Consider the following 22,985-nt stretch of genomic DNA (forward strand, 5'->3'; position numbering starts at 1 on the left):
CTGTTCAAACACATCTCCCGTAAAAGGCATGGTGTGCCGTAACACACAGCATCCAATGGTTAACCCAAGGGGTCACAGGCCTGGAAGAGATGCCGATGCTTAACTAGTACTTCCTCCAGCAAAAACGCAAAGTGGAAGATCATCATCATGACCACAGCCTCAGCATCTAGATTTGTGCAATCTTCAACCAATTCCTGAGAGGCAGGGATTTAGCGTTGGTTGAATAAACGAAGGAATAAGGCAAGATAAACATTTATCCTATCAGTAAAGGCTCAATCCCCAACCCCTACATAGAATCCAATGAAGTATCTCACGTAGCTGAAAGGCAAACCGGGGGGTGGAGGGAGCAACACGGTTCGGGTGGACCTCGGTGAAGATGGAAACTGGTAATATCCACCATCATGGTCTTAAGGTCAGCCCTTCACTTCCTAGTCTATTTACCCTCTGATTTTGTTTTAATCCTCTAAGCATGTGTTTTCTTTCCCTGTCCCCATTTGTAATCTCTATATAGCTTCATGAGGGAAAACCTTCAAAAAGTTCATGGATTTTTCTCTGAACCATGCATGGATTTTCTTTTTGGTACCAAGATACAATTACCAGTTTCTTTCACTTGTCATGAACATTTTAAGTTCCCTCATGGAACTGTTCCTCTGAATCTGGGCAGTCCACCACAGTGGCCAGAAGTCACACGTGGCTGCCAAGTACTGCCAACAATCAGTGTGAAGTGGAAAAACAGACTAGTCTTCAAAAGCTAGGACAGAGTAAAGAATGCAAAGTATCTCAATCATTTTCATATCTATTTGGTTAACTGAAATTATAGCCTTAAAATCAACCCCACCTGTCCTGCTTGCTGTGACTACCAGCAACTTTGAAGCTGCAGGTGTGGGTCTTGGTGTATTTCTGCTGGGCAGTGCCTCTCTGTACCCTCCCCAGACCTATCCGTCTGTCCTATGGAAGCCTAACAGGAGACGTGGTTCTAAGCAGGGCCTCATCTAGGGTTAAGAATAAATAGAGCATTAGCTCACGCTAAGTACATTCTGAACTCTGGAGACGCATTCCAGCTATTCACATGTTTAGAAAAACAGCAACCAGTTCAGAGTGTGTGTGTGTCTGTCCATCTGTCCACACACACACACTGCACTCCCCTTCCCTCTCCTGTCAATTGTAAACATGTGGTATCTGCAAGGCAGAAACTCCCTTTCTTCCATATTTGCACACAGGCAATACCCCTCCTGACAGACAGCGCTGGTTCCATTCTGCCCGAGGGAGTGACCCAGCCTGAGGCTTGGCACTTTGCTCTGTTGCCCTTCTCTCTGCAGTTCAGGGACATCACACAGAAATCTGATCTCTGCCTCGAGGGAGCTGCTAATCCCTGTGGATGCACAAAACACCTGGTGCCACTCGGAGTCATTAGCATCCTCTTCCAGCTTTGGGTGGATGCCAAAGCCCTGAAGCCCAAAATAAACAGTGCACAGGCTAGAGAACAGCAGGAAGTCCCAGAGACATGGCCCAGATAGAGGCACACAACCTGCACCCTCTAGAAACCTCGTGAGTCTCCCTTCTGGAAGTATGGGAGGTGCGATGTTGCCCAGGTGATAGAAGACTTGCACCCAGGCTGACCTAGCCAGAGGAGCAGGAGAGCCTGAGGAGTCAGGCTGGGAGGTCACAGCTGTAGGAACCTCCACAGCACCCTGGACATGGCCCCTGACACTGCAGACCTCCACTGCCTGTTCAGAGACAAACAGTGCAGCTTAAATGGAACACTAATTATCAACAATTAGCTCTGCTGCTAACCACCTGCACCTAATCTCCCTACAGATCGCTCGAGAAACAACACATTGTTTGGAAACTGAATCCGATGACAACGCTACGCTCAGAGCGCTCCATCAATACTTGGTCTCCTAGTTAAAGCCAGTAGTTTGGTTTTCCCTTTTTTCATAAATAGCTGGGGGAGAGAGCAGGAGTGCTTTAAATACGTTCAGAATATAAAGCTATGTCCTCAGGTAGGGGGAGAAGGAAGAGAAATACCCATTTTCTAAATTTTCGATTTCTGTACCCCAAAACAACATGATCCTCATACCTCCTACTGCTCTCTTTCACTGTTCTCAGATGGAACAGGGTAAGGAGGATAGAGCATCACACAGCAGGCACTACTGCATACCCTGTGCAAGGCAAGGTCATCTACACTGTGCCCGGGTTGATCCTCCTAACTAAAGAAGGCAGTGATCATACCACTTCTGAGCACAGACCCGGGGAGCCAGAATCCAAACATGAGCCCTTCTGATTCCCAGGTTTGTGTACTGACCCATGCCCTGCTCGCCCAGGCACTAGGCTGCCTGGAGAGGGGTGCTGCTCAGAGCTCACCTCAGCGCATGCAGGGCTCCGCGGCTGGCGCTGGGGCTCCCACTGACACATATTACTCGCCCTGCGCATATCTACATATGGACATCTCAGCTTTGGGTCTTGAGTCTTTGAGAGGATGCTTGCTGGCTAGCTGTTTAACAACTGTAGCCAAACTCTCGCCCCATTCCAGAAACTGGTCACCACCCTCTGCGTTTGTTTAGTAGAGACTTCCCTTCGGAGTGAGTCAGAGGGAAATGGTTCCCACCTTAACTGAACATCCTAACGCTTTTAATTTCCCCTTAGTCCTAGCAAGTCGCGTCACATGCTGATTTCTATTTCTGATTTCCAGCTGGTCTTTCTGGAAACTAGTCTGAACGTTCCCATCTCTGCTGGAGCAGCCCCTCTCTAGGTCACTGCCATTTGTTCTGTGACTTCTACGTGGACACGGAGCCAACCAATTCTCCCGAAGGCTTTTATTTCACACTTCCTGCCCTCAGCTTTTACTCATGGGTCTCCTTCCCTTCAGGAACCAAATTCGTCACTCATCACAAACCCATCTTCTCATCTCACCACTAGCATCGACAACCGGGGGGCCTTACCAGGGCAACCAGGGAGCAGTCAGATGGAAGTGGCTGTGATTCTCTGGAAGTATTTACAAAACTGTGTGTGTGACCCTCCCCCAATTAAAGGTGTCCTCTGGTCTCAGCAACTTAAAAATTCTGTGATCCAGAAAAAGTTATGAGTCCCTGGGACAGATTGTTATTAACACAGAAATTCTGTAAGGTTCTCTCATACTCTGAACAAAGTCAGAAAATCAAGCCTGGGAGCCTTTGGTCTTCTCTTTCTGTCCAGGGGAAACTCAGAGATTATTTGACGATGCTAATAAAGGAGACCTGCAATATGGTCCTCCCTGTCACTTGATGGATTGTGCTAAACCTTATTGGCCAAAGTTAACAGCCAACAAAATGTAAGAGTGTGGATATTAATTCTGACCTCTTGAGTGTTTTCTAAGTGTCTGTGTTCAGTTATTTAAGTTATCCCTGAAAAACACAGGAGAAAAATCTTCCATCTTTCTGTTAGGTTTTAGACCTACCAACAAACTACATATCCCTTCCTCATTTCAACTGCAATTCACCCAGGATTTTATCTCATTATGGAATATCAAAACCTTCTGGAAAACTTCTCTTGTCTGAAGGTTTTGTTTGTTAACAGGAAGCTTCCGGGAAAGAGAAGTGACTCACCCAAAGACACACATGTTGTAGGCTAATGGCAGGGCCAGAGCTAGGACACAGGAACATTGGCTTTCAATATCCCATCCTGGCTCTGTACTCCATATCCTGATTTCCTCTAAAGAAACTGGCCTCTTTACTTAGCTCCTGCTACTGGTCAGAGAAAACACATATTTGAAATCTCAAGCAACCCAACCCAATGTGAAACCAGTTTAGGAATGAGAAGTTAGGTAAATTTTTCAGGGAGCATTCAGATGACTACAGAAATGGGGCAGGTGGGCAACTATGGGAAGGCAAGCAACCAAGCAGGTCACTGTGTGTGGGAGGAAGACAGTTCGACTGATGGCTAGGAGGTGGCACTGAGCATCACTTCAGGTGATGACCTCTGGTCTCGGCTCCCTCTCCAGATTCTCCTACCTGTGGATACCTGAAGCCTCACCCAATCCAGGAATGCACCACTCTCTACACATATTTCTCAGTTCCTAAGCCTTTGCCCCAGCCACCTGTCTCAATTCCCACTCTCTTGCTGTGTGCCTACTGGAAATCTCCTTACTGGTTAAGGCCCAGCTCACACGCTACATGTTCTCACAGAGTCCTTCCAGACAGCCACCTTATTATGCTTCTCACTGCTTACTGCTTGTTCTTGCAGACTTCCAGAGAGGCCTGCTTGTGACTCTTTCCCTGCCTGCGTAATATCTGTGAGTATGTCTTGCTCCCTCAAGTGGAGACCTTCTTTTTTCTTTTGTCTATTCTTTAATTCAATAAATATTTACTATCTATCAGGTGGCACAGTCTCCAACCTTGGGTGCTAACACTTGAATGAGGGCACAGAAAAGCAAAGAGTAAACATGATGAAGCTAAGGAATGCTTGCATCGATCAGGTACAGGAGCAAGGAGAGCACAGAATCAGAGCTCTTGGTCCAGTCCTGCAAGGGTAGGGAAGAACAGCAGGAGAGGCTCCTGGAAGTCTCAATGGAGATGTGAAGGAAAGGTAGGGACTAGCCAAGCAAACAAACTGGGGAAGCTTTGGAAGATGAGGCCCACGTGATGTCTCAATGGCCAGACGCCATGGAGCCTTCTAAGCCTTTGCAGGAGCAGAGACTTTTTCCTGAAGTCACAGGGAAGCCCAAGATAATGGGTATCCTCCTCTATCACTGCATTCAGCACAGTGCCTGGAATATTCTAGATGCCCAGAAGAGAGTAAACAACCCTAACATTGCAGAATGCCTTCAGTTAAGACTCTCAGGCAAACTTTCCCGCTTACTGCCTAGATCTCTAAAACCTCCCAAAACAACCTGCTCTTTAGAATCAGCTCTTTGGTTCCACAGGAACAATGGTTGTTAATTTTCTTGGTATTTAAATTGTTCTGGAAAGCATCTATCCAGGTAAATGACTCAGCTTGAGGTCCTGTTGTTCCGATGGGGTTGCTGGAGGGCAGCTGTTACACATCAGGTCCTCTCTGGGCAGTCACAGTGTGTCAAGCAAAGAGGGCCCAAGAGGCAGGGCCCTCTTCTGAAAGACCCGAGTTCCCACAGCATGGGAAGTGGAGGTGACTAAGAGGGAGGTGTGTGAGCAGCAGCCCTCTGCCATGCAAGCCCAGGAACCTCAGCAAGGGGGCTGGTGCCAAGAGAGCAGGAGGAAGGAAAGGGACTAGAAGTGGTGATGCATGAACTCTGCAGGCCCTCACATGGCCTCCTAGTCAACACAATCGCCAGCGCTGCCAGCCCCCACCAGGAAGCAGGAAGCATGTATCCCTAACCTCATCGGGAGTGCTGGCAGCACTGTGCGCACTTCCCGTACACTCCGGATCCTGGAATTGGGCCTTGCCAATGACTCACCACTGGCAAGGAGGAGGTGTTCAGGCACCTGGGGCTGACTTAGAACATCAATGGAACTATTTCTGTGTCAGAGACACTGCATTCTTTCCCACCAGTCACTCAACCATTGCTCCCAACAAACTATCTCCCACCACACGCACACACCTCCTTCCCAGAACTGGCATTCCAGGGGCTCTTGCTCTGGGCCAGGCATAGACTCTGGTGTGGCTGCCTCCCTGCAGCCCTACATGAGGGGACAGGAAACAATCTGCAGTGACAGCAATAAGAGGCCCTCACTGCACAGACCCTGGCTACACGTCAAGTACCCCACTTCCATGTATCTCCTTAGCGAGTCCTTATGCCACCCTATCAGGGGCCACTGTTTTCACTCCGACTCTCCATTCAAGGAAACCATGGCTCAGGGAGGGTAAGCAGCTTGCCAGGGACAGGATGTATCTGATTTCTTATCCCCCATTGTGCCTGCCCTGGGGTCTCACGCTCTTGATAGGCTGGCCTGTTGGCCATGTGCATTGGGGTGAGCTGGAGTCTGCTCTGTGGCTTCTCAGGCATCTGTGCATGTGTGGCTTCTGAGTTTACTTCCATGACTGCTCTGGTGACACTTGCTGTGCCTGCCAGCCTTACCACAAAGACTCTGCACCCTGCCCAGAGGTTGGTCTCTGCAGGTCTGACATCAGTATCCATAGACGGAATGAAAGAAGCCTGCAGGTTTGAGGCGTGGGAACAGTTCACTATTATAAACAGCATGCTTAATAGATACTTAGCGAATGGTCTGCAGACAACTTCAGGAAGTCTAACTATGTCTAAAGAAGTTCTAGAACATTCTCTAGAAGCAGTTCGAGATCATGCGAGATGGTGTCTTTAGAGCTTCCCTCTGCAAAGTACTGCCCATATTCCTAGCTCTTGTGCTCAGCACTCTACACAATTATAAGGAATCTTCTCAACCACACTTATGAGGTAGCTATTCTCATTTCTATTTTATGGTGAAGAAATTGACCAGAAAGGCTAAGTAGTTTCCAGACGGAGCTGGCATTCAGATTTGGTTATGTTGGAAAAGGGTTCTTAAGTTTTTGACTTACAGAGTAGTACACAGCAGAGCCAAAATCAGAACCATGACCTATATAGTTATCAAGTTCAGTCCTTGTAAGAGTTTTAAATTTTCAAAACACCCTACAGTGAGGAGGGGTTTGGGCCTAGTGGTTACGATCCTACTAGGGACCCCAGATCCCATTTTGGATTGCCTGGATCCATGCCCTGGTCTCAATTTTAGCTTCTGGTTAAAGTGTGCCCCAGGAGGTAGCAGGTAGTGGCTCAAGTGGTTGGGTCCCTGGTAACTTTATAAAGATCTAGAAGGGGTCCCCAACTCCTGGCTTTGGTTTGGCCCAACTGTTGGAATTAATCAGTCAATGAAAGAGTTGTCTCTCTGCCTTTCAAATAAATAGATCAAAATTATTTTTAAAAGTCAGAGACCTTCCCTATTAGCAGTCTTGCTCCCAAACACTAAAATTTTTGTAGCTGGACCCAGAGAGAAGACATGGGTAGTCACCCAGAAATCCAGTAGTCCCATAGGACAACTCCAGGCCTGTTGGGGCTCCAGGAAGCCTAGCATGCTCCCAAGTCAACTTCTTGCTTGCCATGAGCCAGAGCTCCGAGCTCCCACACAGACACGAGACAGGACGGAGAGCTGACAAAACTGAGCACTAGCAGAGCGCCACAGGTTACGCAAACAGTGCAGCTCACAATAAAACCACAGCACGCCACACCAAAGCCTGGTGCTCTCAGCTCGGTTAGTCATAGCAGACCCAGCCACAGGGAGATTTGTCCTCTCCCGGGCTTCTGCAGCAGGCCACAAGGCACTCACAGTGGAGTTCACTCCTGCAACACCTCCAGAAGCCAGAACACCACCCGCTCTTTTCCTTAACTGTCCCCGACCCTATGCCTCAATCGATTCACCCTCCATCCCTTCTGGGACCATCTTTCTGCTCCCAAAGCAAGCAAACAGGTCCCACAGGCATCCACCTGGCCTCGGCAGGGGGACCATGGTAGGGAACCCTCTGGCCTCCCAGGCCAAGTGAGATGCCAAGGGCACATACGGGCATGCTGCAGGCCTACCTGGCTCACAGCACGCTGAGCGGCTCTCCTCCCAGCCTGCTGGCCACCTCTATGCAGCTCTGGCTGCCCAGCCTCCCCTACTGGAAGAGGGCTGTCCAGAGGCTTCCTGGGCCGGCTCTCCTCAGGGAGGTGGAGATCGGGGAGTCTCTGTTCAGTACTCAGGCACCTGACCACGTCTGAAGGCTTCAAGCAGCTCTTCTTAGAGATGGCGAGTCCACCAGGGTATCTCTCCCCCGCCTCCCTCTCTGCTTTCCTCTCATAGTGGCCATTCTCTTCTCGCCATGGTTGCCTCTTGCTCTGGCTGTTAAATGCATCGCTAAGCTCTGAGATGACCCTATCAGAGCTCCCAAGCAGCGACTGAGAGAAGCTATCTTGGAGGGTGCCGGGAGGTGCCATGTGAACTCCACTGTCTCCGTTGATGTGAATTGGGGCCCGGGCACTGGATGCCAGGGAATAGGCCTTGTCAGGGGGTGGCAGAGCCAGCGGGGAGACCGTGGAGCGTGTAGTAGAGCCATCTGACCGGCTTGAATGGGGGAGGCTGAGAGCCAGGGAGGGACGAGCCCTCGCTGACAAGGCCAGGTGGTCAGGGTAATAGACAGAAGCCTCAGGCAGAGGTGGCAAGGGTGGGGTCAGAGCCAGAGCACGTCTGCCTGGGACCCCTACAGTCAGCGAGATCCACTCCGAGGTGATGGCGTGCATCTCGGGGGACAGAGCTCGGCGGGAGTGGGGCAGAGATGAGGGGGCTGGCAGGATGAGCTTGCTGTGACTAGGAAACTTAAAAGGAGAGAGACAAACACAAGAAAGAAGTAAAAGGTACAAGGGTCAGCATAAAGGGGAAGGAAGAGAAATACAAGTCACAAGGGCACCTAAGGAAAAGAGTGAAATGCAAAGAACATCGGACACGCTGGTGTCCCAGACAGGAAGTTATCAGGCCAGGGTTGGAGAATGAGTGTGCAAGTGTACACACGCACGTGGGGGAGGGAAGGAGCAAGTGATATGAAGGGACAGAGGCTTCTATCACAGCTGTCCTGCATGGTGCTGGCCCACTCTGCAGAATCCAAGGGACAGGCAAGGGCCCACCTGCTACCAGAACCCAGGGCCAGGAACAATGACCCACTGCTGTCTGGCCCTTCTGTGGCTCAGCAGGGTCTTCCAGAGAGGGAGGAGGACAGCAGCAGCCATTTTGCTACAGCTGAGTGCAGTCTCTAGCTGAGAGTTCTCCTGAATACCCTGCTCCAACCCCACACCCTTGCCTGGGAGATGACAGGACATGGACCTCCCTGTGTAGGAAGCCCAGGTCAGCTGCCTGATGCTGTCTATTGGGGTCAGTGATGAGCAGGTGGGAGAGCAGGAAGTGATTTGAGGATGAGAGAGAAGAGGGGAGGAGTCCAGGTCACCCTGGGTCCCCACATCCTGTGCCTGTTACCTGGTTTCTCTCCAATAGCTTTTCTAGCACAGTGGCTAGCATATGTCATAGGGGTCAACAACCCACATGCCTATCCCAAATCCAACATTCTAACTGCAAACGTGGATATGGGTTTGGAATAACTCCTATTTCTAAATAAGTCTAGTAAGGCAAACCTATCATGCCCCCACACCTACTTCCTATCAGCCCAGTATAAACCAAGATGCTGCAAGCTCATTTTCTAATGTGGTTCTGGTGAATGTTTGTAAAACCACTTTAGATCAAGTCTACAGAGCTAAGGATGAGAACCTTTGTCTTCGGCAAGCCAATCTTGGCCAACATGAGAGAACTACCCTGAGCCACAGGATACACCAGAGAGCTGATGTCCACACCACTAGTTTCAACCAAGGGGGACCACCTTCTCCCCAGAGAATCCCCTTAAACACTTTCCATTTCTTCCACCTGGCAAAATGCCATTGGGGTGTCTGAAAACCATCACCTGTGTGCAGTCCACACTGCTGTAGATACTTCTCCAGCATGGTGCCAAGAACCACCCCAGAAGATCCGTGGGCAACTGTATCACTGAGCGTGAAAACATCGAGCAGCTTAGGTACCTGTGGGCTCGCAGTGGCACTGCGACTCGGGGAGGAGTAAGGCAGGTCAATGTAATCCACGGGGGTTTTCACCAGCGGCCGTTTGATCACATCCACGTATGTGATGGGGAAGATGCCCTGTCGGGACGTCCCAGGGATCCTCCCTTCATACCAGTTCTCATCCACCTGTCGAAGCAGTGTGATCCTCTCGCCCTGCAAGACACAGCAAGGCAATGGTCCTTGTCCCTCCAACCTCGGCACATTGGGGGCCCCAGCCTGCACTTGGCATAGCCCTTTCCTGTGCAATCCACTGCACTGAGTCTCAGGAGAGACTCCCCTGCTGGACCTGGCAGGAATTCACATCGCTGAGCAAGGGCTGCCTGGATGCTGTGCAGTTCAGCTTGGTCTCTAAATATTTTCATAAAGAAGATGAGACTCCTGCCTCTATCCTGGAAGGCACAAGTAGCCCTTGTTGACCCATTTAAAGCAAAACAGGCAACTCTCCATATCCTGTGCCATGGCAGAGGCCATCAGAGGCTGGCTTCCACCTCCCTTTTTGTAATTTTATTTTTCATGCTCTGTAACAGAAAAATCAGAGCACAAACATGAAGCAGAAAGCAATCATCGCTCGGCGTGCAGTCCCTCAGGGGTAGCTCCTGTAAGTATTTGGACACAAGTAGTTTCTGGATTGAATCCCTTTCATGTGGCTTAGATTTGTGTATGTGTCTCTTTTCCTTATGTTTGTTTTCTACTTAACACCACTGAGGGAAGCTCCTTCTTTAATAAGGATCATGACCGCACATTCTGAATACAGCTGCACTGTTTGGTCGACACTGGACACTAGTGTAATGATTTAATTAGTGACCTGCCTGCTATGGGGCCATCAGGCTGCCTCCAGGAATCCTCATCTGTTTGAGGGGTGTGCGTGCTTGCAATGCACGTGTTCCCTTCCCTGAACCCCTGACAAAATCAGCTCCTCCACAGAAATTGCTGACAGGTAATAAGAAGAGTTCCTCTGCTTGGTGTAACTGTGTTCAGAGAAACCCTGCTGAGCTGCCCCCACAGGAGCCACAGCAAGCACACGAGCACCTCCAGCTCGCTGAATGCCAAAGGCTTCAGTTAACCCTCTAGGACCACCCTGGCACACAGCCATCCTTCTTCATGTTTTAATGTGAGGAAGTTGTGGCTTACAAGAGGTATTTAATGCCCGCATCTGCTCCAGAACTGATAACCCACGACTTCTGGCTTCAAAGCTTTTGTAAACTTCTGCTATCAATGGACTTTTTTTTTTCCCATGGGGCCACAACAATGCATGGTGAAATCACGGTGCTTATCACATCTGGAGGCGCTCAACATGAGGGCTGAGTATAATTTATAAAAGATGTCTAGGGCTCTGGTAATCCTGCCTTTAATCACTGACCTCCATGGAAGTCCACCCTGTCGGCAGCCTAAGGTCTATTTTCAAAATATCTTCCCCTGAAAAAAAGACCCTCCAAACGTTCTTAGTGTAATGAATGATTGGCAGACACCTCTTAAGGGGACAGACAGCACTGTGGACTGGCCACCACACAAAGGCAGGGGCCAGGGAGAGCCATTTACCTTTCTGAAGGACATTTCCACTTGTGTGTCACCATTAAAGTTAAACTTAGCGACAGCTTCCCCATATTCCAACACCTGCACCGGCGTCAACTTCTTGGGCTGAGCCTTCTCTGCAGGAGGAAGGAGCTGAGAAAGGAGGAAACAAAACACAAGTCCTGGGTCAATAAACGGCTTCTCAGTGGCAGCCAGGCACCTCCTCAGACAGACAAGGAGCTGCAGTACCTCGATGTAGGTGCGTGGGAAGATGCCCACCCGGCCGTGGTGCTCCCCTTCGTACCAGTTCTGGTCGATCTGCTTATAAATGTAAACGATGTCCCCCTTTTGCAGAGGAAGCTCCCTGTTGACAGAAGGGTGCAGCATCTTAACAGAGGTGTCCACACACTTTGACACAGATACTTCCAGTGGGGTTAAAGCGCAGAAGAGCCTCTGTACAGGGAAGCAAGAGCCCCACTCTTCAGGAAATCTTCACTTGGGGGCACCTTTCAGCCCTTTGTTGGAGGAATGTCAGCATTCAAACCACCCAGAGGTCTGATGAGTTTGTTGTGGTTTTCTTGATGTATTTTTTGATGACTGCTGTCTACCCCAGAATATTTACACAACACACAGAGATGTGCACTGCTTGTTAAGTGATGAAAAATGTGTCCTTCTGGAAGCCTTCACTGTCATCACAACCCTTTTCCAGGCCCTGGCCAGTCATGCCTTTGTCACTCTAGACCGCCCTCAGACCAGGTGTGGTATGCGGACACCCTCCTATCATGCCATCCATTTTGCCCTTGTTCACCATCTACTTGGCCCTCCATCCATCATTACGCAGTTGGAAGGCTCTGAAGTTAGGATTATCTAAAACTCAGTCCTACATAGCACACAGCCGTGAGACTCTGGGCAAGATCTCTGATTTCTCTGAGATGCTGTTTCTGCACCTGAACATAGGCAATGAGAGCTGTTAGAGAACACAGCTACAGACTGCAAATATAACACAAAGCATAGCGCTTGTAACATAGCTAACACCCAGCAAATGAGAACCTCCTCCTCTCCCAACATGGAAAAGGGGTCTGAGAGAGAAAAGCAGGTTTTCTTTCAAATACTCTGTGTGCCTTTTTGCCCCCCAAATCCTTAACATTCATTCCTAGGCCTGTCTTTCTCATGATGCTAGCACCTGACTAGGGCTCCCTAAAGAGAAGAGAGACAAAAGACAAATTACAAACAAAGCAAAAACTTTAAAAGGACAAAACTTGTAACTGCAAATTCTCTCAAACATCACACACATGACCTGGATCTTTTCCATTTGTGTCCAACCAACAGCAAGGCGAGAAAAGCTTCTGATGGTAATTTGGAAGTTACCACTCAAGCGCCAGGAAGTTCCATGATGCTTCAGGGACACTGGCTGAACAAAAGCCCCAGGTGGCCTGGCAGGGCTTCGCACTGGGAGAGGCACGCGATGGCGATGAGCATCTCTGAGAGACACAACATCCCTTACCACACTACTGCCAGAGTCCTCCTTGCATGTGCCCTGAGGTTCCCTCCTTGCTCCAACACTGGGCACATGGATGGCGAGGCCCTGCTGGAGCCTGCAGGTTCCTCACTCTGCCTCCCTGAGGGTATGGCTGGAAATTTGGATGCTCCCACTCATTCTAAGCAAGGGAGGAGGACGACTCGCAAGAGAGGATTGTGCAGGGCCTGAACTTGTGATCAACGGAGATGCCTGCTTGGGGATGCCACACAACTCCCCAAAAGGCCCATGAGCAGGTGTGTGGGCAGGAAGTTCTAGGAAACAACAGCATGAAATACCCCAGACTTGGAGTGGAAGACGCGTGGCTCATTCTGAACAGTGAGCAAACTTTGGCCAGTCACACGCTTTTAGGGAATGTAAAGCCAAGGGACTGAAAGGCTTCAAAGACTCTCCATGGATCTGCTGTTGACTCTTTCCACTAAACTTTCTTGATTTTTTTCCCTGAGGCAGCAGGTCACAATGACAACCATGAGTTAGGAAGAAGGTGTCTGCTCTTCCACACCAGCGATCTTGCTAAATGGGGACAATTTCTGTGCATTTCAACTTTCTCACCTGTTCTACTGGATGTTGTTTTTCTAAAGAATAGAAAAACGTTTTCTGAGGCTTTCTAATGAAATTTAGAAAAATGCAATGCCCTCATTAGGCCATTCCATGAGTCTTAACATGGGGCTTTCCCAGCTCAAACAGAAAAAGGGCTCACTCCCCTAAACTGCAAACAAGTGTTTCTCCATCTGTTGGTCTCTCTCTGGTAAAACACCGAGAGCGGCGACAGATATTGAGTGCAGAATGAGTCATAGGCATTATGCCAGCTTCCCTGCAAGAGAGGCATTCTTAAGGCCATCTTACAGATGAAGAAAATTAAGGGTGTAGGAGGTTGGTCATTTGATGACAGTCTCAGAGACAGTAAGTGGCAAAATTGGGACTTGAACTCAGGACCTGCTGACTCTAAAAATCACAATCTCTGGGTAGGCATTCAGGATAGGAGTTAAGATGTCGCTTGGGATGCCCATGTCAGAGTGCTTGGGTTCAAGTCTCAGCTCTGTTCCCAAGCCAAGCTTCCAGCTAATGCGCACCCTGGGAAACAGCAAGTAATGGCTCAAGAAGCTGGTGTCCTGCCTCCTGGGTGGATCCTAGCTTCAGCTTGGCCCAGCCTAGGCTGATGCAGGCATTTGGGGAACAAACCAGGACAGGGGAGCCCCCTTGAACCATCCCATCTGCTGGTCACTGTGCTTTCAGCTGCCAATGAAAATTCACAGCCTATTTTTGTCCATAATTAGATATAAAGTTATCAAATTCCTTTTGAAATCCAGTCTGCAGTAACATTCCCCAAATTGTGTTCCACAGAAAACAGAAATGTTTCCTGGCCACCTAAATTTAGACAGCACTGGGCTGAATGTGTTAATTAGATTTCTCCCATCAAAGACTCCAGAGTCATGAATATGAATGGGAGGGATAGATATAATGGTTCCTCAATCCACACAGAACTCTCTTCTTGAGAAAAACCTTATAGGCTGGCACTCTGACAAATAATAGTCTTCTTCCTATGGGTTCCAGGAGCCTCTGAGGCCTTAGGATACTGTAGCAAAACCAGAAAGGTCATCTTCCTAAAAACACCTGCTTCTGGCTCCTTCCACAGAGTGGGTGGGTCAGATCCAGGCTCCACTTAATCAAGCACACTGAACCCCTACAAGAGGAAGCAAAGTAGCACAGTGTACAAGAGCCCAGCCTGTGGTAGCCCAGATGCTAGGCTACCTGGGTTTGAATCCAACTCCATCACTTGCCAGCTGGACACATTCTTCAACAACAGAGTCCCTAGGTTTCCTCATTTGCACGGCGGGGATAATAATCATACCCACCGCACAGGGTTACAGTAAGGGCGTAACGAGCTAATATGCAAAACTTTTTGAATGGTGCTTGGCACATAGTAACCTCTATAAACTACTGGCTTTTTTTTTTCTTTTTTGTTTTTGAGTCATTGCTGTTATTTCTCCAACTTTTCTCTTTTTTTTCTGCAAACAAATCACTACATTTCAAAGCAGCAGCTAAGAAAGCCAAAAAGTGACTGGCAGCACTTACTTTAGCGTCTGAGCTTTAAAGTCAAATTTGGCTCTGGCAGGTCTCATCTAAACACAAGAAAAATCACAAGTTAGAATCATGACTCATATACAAAGAAAAGGAATACATTTTCACAGATTTCTAGAAAGCAAAGCAGAAGAATTCGCTCTAACCAGTCAGTTCTGGGGCAAAATTCCAGTGTCTGATCTCAGCAGATGCTTGGTCAATGACATCATGCATGAGGACCTCCAGAAGAAGCGCAGATTTGGGGAAGATACAGTTAAAATGTCCCCAAACCGAAATCCGGGCTCCCTAAAACATGTCTACCAGAGCCAGCCAGAAGTCCTAAGATGTTCCTTATCCACTGTCTTTTACTTCAGGGCCCATCTTCTGTGTGTCTGGCTTAAATCTCAATCTGTAAGTAGATGGAACTCAGTTCCACATATTTTCTTTTGTGTGAGGTCACCCAAAGGACCAAAGTGGACACAGTGACCCTTGATTTCATCCTGGTGTTGAGTCTTCCATTCCTGTTGGGGGAACCTTTTTCCTACCCATACTCAGGCCCAGAAGTCAGCCTCACCCACTCCTTTTCTTGCTCAAGTTTGTCATGGAGTACAAGGCCCTCCTTTTCCCTGGACAGCTCTAACTGCTCAGATCCGCCTCTAGTTCCCACAAGCACAAAACTTCCTTTGACTTCACTTTCTCTTAGCCCTAATCTTCTGTCACATGGGAGCACAAATCACATTCCTTGAATTCTTCCTCCTATCACTTCCTTGTTTACATTGGCTGCAACTGTCCCTGGGATCCAATCTCCATTCCAGACAGGGATCAAGGCCCCTTTCTCCACATCCTCACCTAAGTGCCTTGGTCTCTGACACCCTTCCTGCTCAGTCACATAAACATGCCAGCCAACCCCCTTTCTCTCTTAGGCTCCAGTTCTGGCAAGAAGTTCACCCTGACTTATGTTTAATTACATATCTTCCTGCCTCACATTTTGAGGCAACTTTTCAAAGGAAGGTTGGTGGGTGGTGGGGGAGGAGAATGAGCTGTTTCTGGTTGCTGGTGTGACTCTATCCCCCATCACGAGCTGCTCGATTGCTGTGACCTTCGGTCTAGAGAAACAGTGTGCTAAAGGCAGAATGACACGTATTTTCCTTAAAAAGATAGGCCGGGAGCAGTGGAACCTGGTAGGTGATTATGAAATGGGATTTAAAGGCTTTATTAAGTCCAGTTTTGAAACCAAATCCCTTGGTGATATGTCTCATTTCTCTAGCTCCTCATGGCAGGGTCGTATAGGAGATCTTCTGAGGAATCGTTTTTCCACGGGAATATTTAAATTTTACATTTTCCTGCTATGTTTCCATCTATGTCTATACAAGTACATATGAGAGCCCTAAGTGACCAGCCTATATTAATACCACACCGCTTCAATGCCTGCATCTCTGTCTGTACCCAAAGAGTATGACTTCACAGCTGCACATGAACAAGCAAATAGGTGAAAAGTGGAAAGTTTATGAAAAGGCCAAATGTTCAAAACTGCAAGGACAAACATTTCACAGTGACTCCAAGAGAAAAATTGGAGGAAGAAGTAGATCACCTCATGTGACCCCACTGCAGAGCTGTGATCACGGGCCTGGTACTGTAGTGTAGCCAAGGGAAACTGCTGCCTGCAATGCCTGTGTCCTGGATCTGCGTGATGGTTTGAGTGCCTGCAGCTCTGCTTCTGCTCCACCTCCTTGCTAACGTATCTAGGAAAGCAGTGGAGGAGGGCCCAAGTGAATTGATGCAGCTCCTGGCTTCGGCCTGTCCGATTTGGCTGTTGTGACTATCTGGGACATTAAATCGATACACGCAAGGTTTCTTGCTCTCTGCGTCTCTCCCTCTCTGTTACTCTGCTATCCAGATCAGTCAATCTTAAAGAAGAAACTTATACTAAGACAGCACCACACTCGGACTTCGAATGGTAGCTGAGTTCTATCAAACCCACATTATCTCTCAAATTAATAAAGTTGTATAGGTATATAGTTCACTATTATCTGTAAATCGACTTAGGGCAATACTAGGCAACAGCAGATGTCTTGTTTATTCCATGCATCACTCAAGGTTGAGAATAGTGATTCCACTGAGCTCTTGAGTTAGACTCCATGTCAGTCATTGGTGACACAAGATGAGCAACAGCACCTCTGTTCTCCTATATGGCTTCCAAGACTAAACCCATCTTCCTTGTCCTTTTCTCTGGCTCTCACTGTAACGTGCTATTTAATGCAGGATGGAACACAACTGTGTGGAGGGAGACGCTTCTATTACCAGCTCTCCAGAGCACGGTCTGGTACTGCTTCTGTTGCCTACAGGGTCTCACACAGGTTCAACAGTCACCTGAGAGTCTGCTGAATGGGACATAACTACACGCACAGAGTATGGTGTGCTCGGGCTTGCTGGGCTCTGCTTTCTCAAGCCCAGCAGCTGACTTTTACAGCAGAGATTTTCAAACTATCAACATCACCTGGAAACATATCAGAAATGCAAATTCTCAGGCCTTATCCCAGAAACTCTGCAAACGGGACCTAGGTATCTGCAGTTGAGCAGCAAGCCTTCCAAGGGACCGTGATGTAGATTCACAACACCACTGCTCTAGAACGGTGCCAAGGCTCATCAGGGAGGGGGCTTGCTTGCCTCTGCACAGGCTGCACAGTCTTTTGTACACATCAGTAGGGTGCCTTTGTATACTCCCATCTTCTGTGTCCCTCGTGAGCAGGTGGGCCTGCCAACAAGCAGGAGATGTCAGAGACCCAGGGAACAGTTTTAGGCAGCAGTTAGAATGTTGAGCGCCAAAGGACTATCCCTCTAGCAACACTCACTCACTTTTGCTTCTTCCCTGATGTACTTGTTTTTCTTCTTCTCTTTCCTTCTTTCATCTGCTTCCATTTTTTCTCTATCTCTTCTTTCCAGATACTCTATTTCTTACAAGAATGATGAGCAGCCAGTGATGCCTACCAGTCTGAAGAAACACTAGTATTAATCTACTCTATGGGAAACCTCTAAAACTCCACAGTTTAGGAGTTTTTCCACGCCACTGTCTCCCCACATGGAGCCTCACACTTGGGGGATCAGGAGATCATCCCCAGCGGGGCCACACAGGGTTACAGAGCAAAAGCATAAATTCTTACGCAAGAGGCAGCATTTGGACAGCACATGGATTTCAACATGCTGACCTCAGTGCAGGGGCCCGCGACCTGAAGAAAATCACTTCAAAAGTTTGCTCTTTGTTTCTTTTGCAACATTAGGCTTTCAAAAATCTAAGCTTAGAAATGTGAAAATTTGAGAGAACAAATGAAGTGCTTCTCAGAGTGCTTGCCTCACCCTAACTGCACAAGTCCGCATGTTGCAACATTACCCGGTGATGTGTTCCAGCATTCATTTGTAGCGCTGATCCCTGCACATGGGTGTTGTTCTCTGCAGTTTCAATAATGTCACTAAAAATGGGGGCCCTTGTATATGGCATGAAGTATTGTCAGCTGACTTCCATAATACGCTTCCTGGGTGACCTCTTTAGAGACCAATCTTAGAACTGCCCACCCTACAGCTACCATGGCACATGGACTAAGCAGAATGCACAGGCAACACAGTGTCATGATAAAATGCAAGGTGAAGCAGGACTGGACTCATGAAGGCAGCCAATGCTCTAGGGCATGCATTAGGGTGTGCGCCAGCAGCTCCCAGTCCCACAGCCAGGCATGCTTGAACATACTGAGCACAGAACATGATGGGCTCTTGTCCATTCAGCAGTCACCAAAGAGCCAAAGCAAGCCCAAAGGAAGCCAGCATGACAGGCACTGTCTGGAACACTAGGTTGGCTTATAGAGGGCAGTGCCGCAGGGAGGCAGATCATTGCTTTGGTTCAAAGCAGCAGACCGAGGTGACCAAAACAGACCTCTGACCCAGATTTTCGTTTTGCAGTATCGTCTATATTGAGGAGATCCCCAAAGCGCTCGTTAGTGATAAACTGATGGTGTGTGGGGATGACGCCCGTGTGGCGGCGCGCTGCGATATCAGCCTCTTCTTGTTCGCGCTTAAGTCGTCGCTGGTCCGCTAAAAGTTTCTGCCATGGAATCGCATAAAATGGGCAGTGAATCATTTGGTCCAGGGTACAGGAGAACTGCTAACAAAAGCAACTTGGGAAGAAGGAGCTGGGTGAGCAGCCGGAGACTCTCAGGGTCGGGTGTCAGAGCAGCTTCATGGACATGGCGGCTAGCTTCTCACAGCAACCACCCTCCCCACCCACTCTACAGGCATCTGCCAGTGCTGCCCAGGAAGAAACTGGGGAAAGCTGGACACAGGGAAGGATGATTCCGCAGGGTCACAACAGCTAGCTGACGACCCGGGCTCAGCCCAAGCCTCTTGTCTGGTGATGGAGGTCCGGTGACCCAGAGGCACATCCAGGGTATTTCCCAAGCATGCTGGGCCAGCAGCAGGAGGCTGGAAGTGCTACTTGACCTCACCTGCACATTCCCACTGCAGGACATGGGCAGGTGGAGTCCTTTTGTCTCATCAGGACCATTAACCCCACTATGGGCTTTTTATCCTCTGGGGTCTGCTATGAATATCAGGTCATTTTTGTGCTGCTTCTGATACTAATATGCTCTCCATGTAACAAAGCTGCCCGTTCTAAAGAACACGGCATCGCTTCTCCTAGACCAGCTCGCTCTTCCCTGTGAGCGTAACATTTTAGGAAATCCTAGAATACGTACCAGTCTACCATGTGGCTGACACTGCGCTACAGCTGCTGTCCTACTGAGCTATGGCCTCTCAAAGAAATGAGGCTGAGTTTAAGGCAGCAACATAGAACATATATATAACAAATTAAAAACAAAGAAACAGTGTCTCCTATACTATGAAAATAGTCATTTACAAGGCTTCTTAGGATGAACAATAATGGGGACTGTGTTGTGGCAAAGCAAATTAATCTGCTGCCCACAATGCTGGCATCCCATATGGGCACCAATTCAAGTCCCAGCTGTTCCACTTCCTATTCAGTTTTCTGCTGATGTGCCTAGGAAAGCAGAAGAAGTTGGCCCAACCACTTGAGCTCCCCGTACCGATGTGGGAGACCCAGATGAAGCTCCTAGCTCCTGGCTTCAGTTTGACCCTGCCCCAGCTGATGTGGTCATTTTGGGAATGAGCCAGCATTTTGGTGGTTTCTCTGCCTTTCCTCCCACCTCTCTCTGTAACTTTGACTTTCAAATATATCATGAAAAATAATACTTAAAGAAAAAGAAAGAAAAGATAAACAATGTTGCTTTTTAACAAACAGACTCACAGAACAGAATTTTAATGTTTCCAGGGTTCAACAAATTGTCACAAAGATTAAATGAAGGAAGATGTAAAGAGGCTCCTTGCAAAGCACAGTGCCACATGAAGAGCACTGGCCTAGGATCGGAGCCCTGGCTTCCATCTCTGCTTCTGCTCTAAGTTCAGTTGCCAGGCAGCCCCAGGTGAACCATGACCACATGGTCCTTCCCTACATAAGAGCAGGTGCTGCCCTATTAGATGAATACACTAGTATCATCAAATGATGGGTTTATTTTAAAAGGTGCAGGACTGCATCCTGGCATGATGGCTGAATGATTAAACCCTCAACTTACAACAGCCCAGATCCCACGTGGCCTGAGCAAGCAGTAGAGGGATGGCCCTTGGGACCCTGCACCCACATGGGAAATCAAAGAAGCTCCTGGCTTTGGATTGGCTCAGCTCTGGCCATTTGGGGAGTGAACCAGTGAGCAAATGGAAGATCTTTCTCTCTGTCTCTTCTCTTTGTAAATCTGATCTGTCTTCCCCCCAAAAAAAGATTTAAGGTGCAGACTCTGATACCTGATCTGTTGGGAAGTATGCACCACTCCAGTGGGAAAGGGGAAGGACTTACATTTGCTGCTGCTACAAGTCCCTGCTCCAAATTCCAGCATCAGTGGAAGTGGACAGGGAAGGGAGCTAAGCCCCCAGACCTGTGCTTGGGTCTGATCTAGTAAAAGCCATCAGGCCTACAGTGTAGCCATAGGAGGCATAAACAGTGACTGAAAGGTCATACTGTTCAGGATCAGCAGGGCTGGGGTCACTCAGGAAACAAGACACACATTTTCTGTGTGCAATTTATAGTATGTCCATGATAAAACCAAACATGTAAAGCCCCACACGGGGCAGGTGAGACTTCACCACTCAGTGTTGGTAAAACCACATTGGAACTCAACTTATCTCTACAAGAGTCCCCAGATCTAGCCATGGGGCACTCTCAGAACCTGGGGACAGGAGACATTTAACTAAGAGCTACAGAAATGACTCTGCTTTTATTCACCAACTTGAGTTCTGGATCTTGTTCTTATAAATAATTCTGTACATCCAACACTTTCTCTGGCTTCTCTCCCCAGACAGGTGCAGTGTCTTGTTGAACACCAGCTCGCTATCCCTGCACATGGGGCTGGGGGTTGGTCTACGCCTGTTTTATTTTCTATCTTCTCACCAACTGGAAGCAATGATTATCAGCATCCAGGTCCCAAAGTCGACCACACCCGAAACTCTCACGGAGACTCCACCTCAACCCTGGAACCACTCAGCAAGATGGGACAAGATTTAAAAAATAAAAAAACAGTGCTCAGACTTTTAAGAGACAGAGATGTGTACATAGAACAGCCTCTCATTATGCCCTCTGTTCCCAGCAGTCCTTCCAGCTCTCAATTCATTCCAGCAAAACAGGCATCCATTCGACCCTAGACCCTATTCCTTGGGAAGCTGAGGCCCAGGGCATACCTTTGGAGAATGCTCTACTACAGCAGACACTTTTCCCTGTTGGACTGCTAAGACCCAACTACTGACATCCCCAGGTGAGCCGGCTCTTACCCAGGCTCTGCCAGACCTGGCCCTACAGGCTAGAACCTGGCGTCACTGCAGCAAACCCCATTCTAACATTCTCTACTGGGGTCGGCCCATGTTCATGGAGACACTGTCCTCCTGAGCTGCAGCTGACTTCTTCAAACTGTTTGATGGAAGGTAGTGTGCTTGTTACCCTGTGCTGTTCATATTACTCTGTTTCTGCGCTCTTACACAGTGCACCGTGCTCTGAGCTAGCAGGGGGGGCAAACAACACAGGCAAGCACGTGGGAGGGTTTCCCCAGGGCCCATCCCAGTGTGGGCAGCTGCAAAGAGGGACAAAGGCACAAAGTCCTGATTCCCTCTTACAAGGCAGTGAACAGGGTGCTGGGCAGCCTCTTGATGTACCTCCCATGTGGTGGGGCTGGCTGGACACAGCGCCTGCAACCTCCAGCCTGTGGAGTCCTTGGATTCATTTTCCAGAAGATTGGGTTCAGAGAAAATGTCAGAATCTATATTACTTACAAAGTCTCGTGGGAAAACCGCAGTCTCTGCTGTCATGGCAGGAGCAGCTCGTGAGTCCTACACACGCCTACAATGCTCACAGCCTCTTGCTCGCTCCTGGGCAGAGGTGGGGGACTCACCTCCTTGTCGTCGTGACGTCTGCGGATGAATTCCTCCGTGGATTCCAGGTAATCGGCTGGGATGAAGTGTCTTGGTGACTCCGAATCTTCAAAACAACAAAGGAAGAGTTAAATCAGGTCCAGAGGTGGCCAGGCACCAGGCGGGGAGAGGATCTCGCCTCTTCTCTACTATCAAGCTTTTACAATCAACGTTGATCAAGGCTCAGCAGTCAGTTCTGGAAGAAGAGAAACCAACCCATGTCCGCCCCTCTTGCTCCCTTGGACTGACTGTGAACTTGTTGAACAGAGAGAACTGATGAGAAGGCGAGAGGTGAGCAAGAGGCAGGCACTTTCTTGGCAAAGTGTCCCCCACCCCAAAGAGGCGTATGTGCTCCTCTGGGGACACCCCCCCATCCCCGACACACACACATACACACAGGCCACCGAGAGAGGCTGCCTCTCAAAAGCCCACAGGTGCCTCAAGAATGGGTGCAGGCAGCAGTGGGATCTGGGAGTTCAAATGAGTTCAAATGAGCTAAACGGCCAATTTTTCTTTCGCGACACGGTTTGGTGGTTAGTCTGAATGACATGGGGGCGCTGTTTTTGAAGGAGTGCAGCCACTACGAGCCATGATTAATTGCCAAGCAAAAACAAACGGAAAACAAATGACAGATTGGAAAATGAGCACTGAGGGCACACGGGGGGCAGGGGGGCAAACAGGCAGAGTGGGGGAGAATGAGAGGGGAGGCAACACTGTGAGACACGCAAAATGCCACCTCCGCGCGACGGCGCCCCTTCGCTTTGTGGGTTGTTGTTCCTGTCC

The 22,985-nt window shown here is 48.8% G+C and overlaps 1 protein-coding gene across 50 annotated transcripts in view; it reads right to left on the reverse strand.

The window, feature by feature from the left end:
• Positions 1-22,985, reverse strand: part of SORBS1 (sorbin and SH3 domain containing 1) — a 221,645-nt gene that overhangs the window by 11,383 nt on the left and 187,277 nt on the right. For 22 of the 50 annotated variants that reach the window (XM_058671779.1, XM_058671793.1, XM_058671790.1 and 19 more), the window contains 7 exons: positions 22,184-22,269; positions 18,613-18,780; positions 14,703-14,749; positions 11,339-11,453; positions 11,117-11,242; positions 9,539-9,730; positions 7,520-8,293 (listed from right to left, as the gene is read on the reverse strand). In XM_058671779.1, coding sequence (XP_058527762.1) covers positions 7,520-8,293; positions 9,539-9,730; positions 11,117-11,242; positions 11,339-11,453; positions 14,703-14,749; positions 18,613-18,780; positions 22,184-22,269 — 1,508 coding nt within the window. The remainder of the gene's footprint in view (positions 1-7,519; positions 8,294-9,538; positions 9,731-11,116; positions 11,243-11,338; positions 11,454-14,702; positions 14,750-18,612; positions 18,781-22,183; positions 22,270-22,985) is intronic. The other 28 variants (XM_058671822.1, XM_058671820.1, XM_058671818.1 and 25 more) reach the window with 3 other exon arrangements.

Source organism: Ochotona princeps, chromosome 13 (assembly GCF_030435755.1).
Source record: "Ochotona princeps isolate mOchPri1 chromosome 13, mOchPri1.hap1, whole genome shotgun sequence".
NCBI lineage: Eukaryota > Metazoa > Chordata > Mammalia > Lagomorpha > Ochotonidae > Ochotona > Ochotona princeps.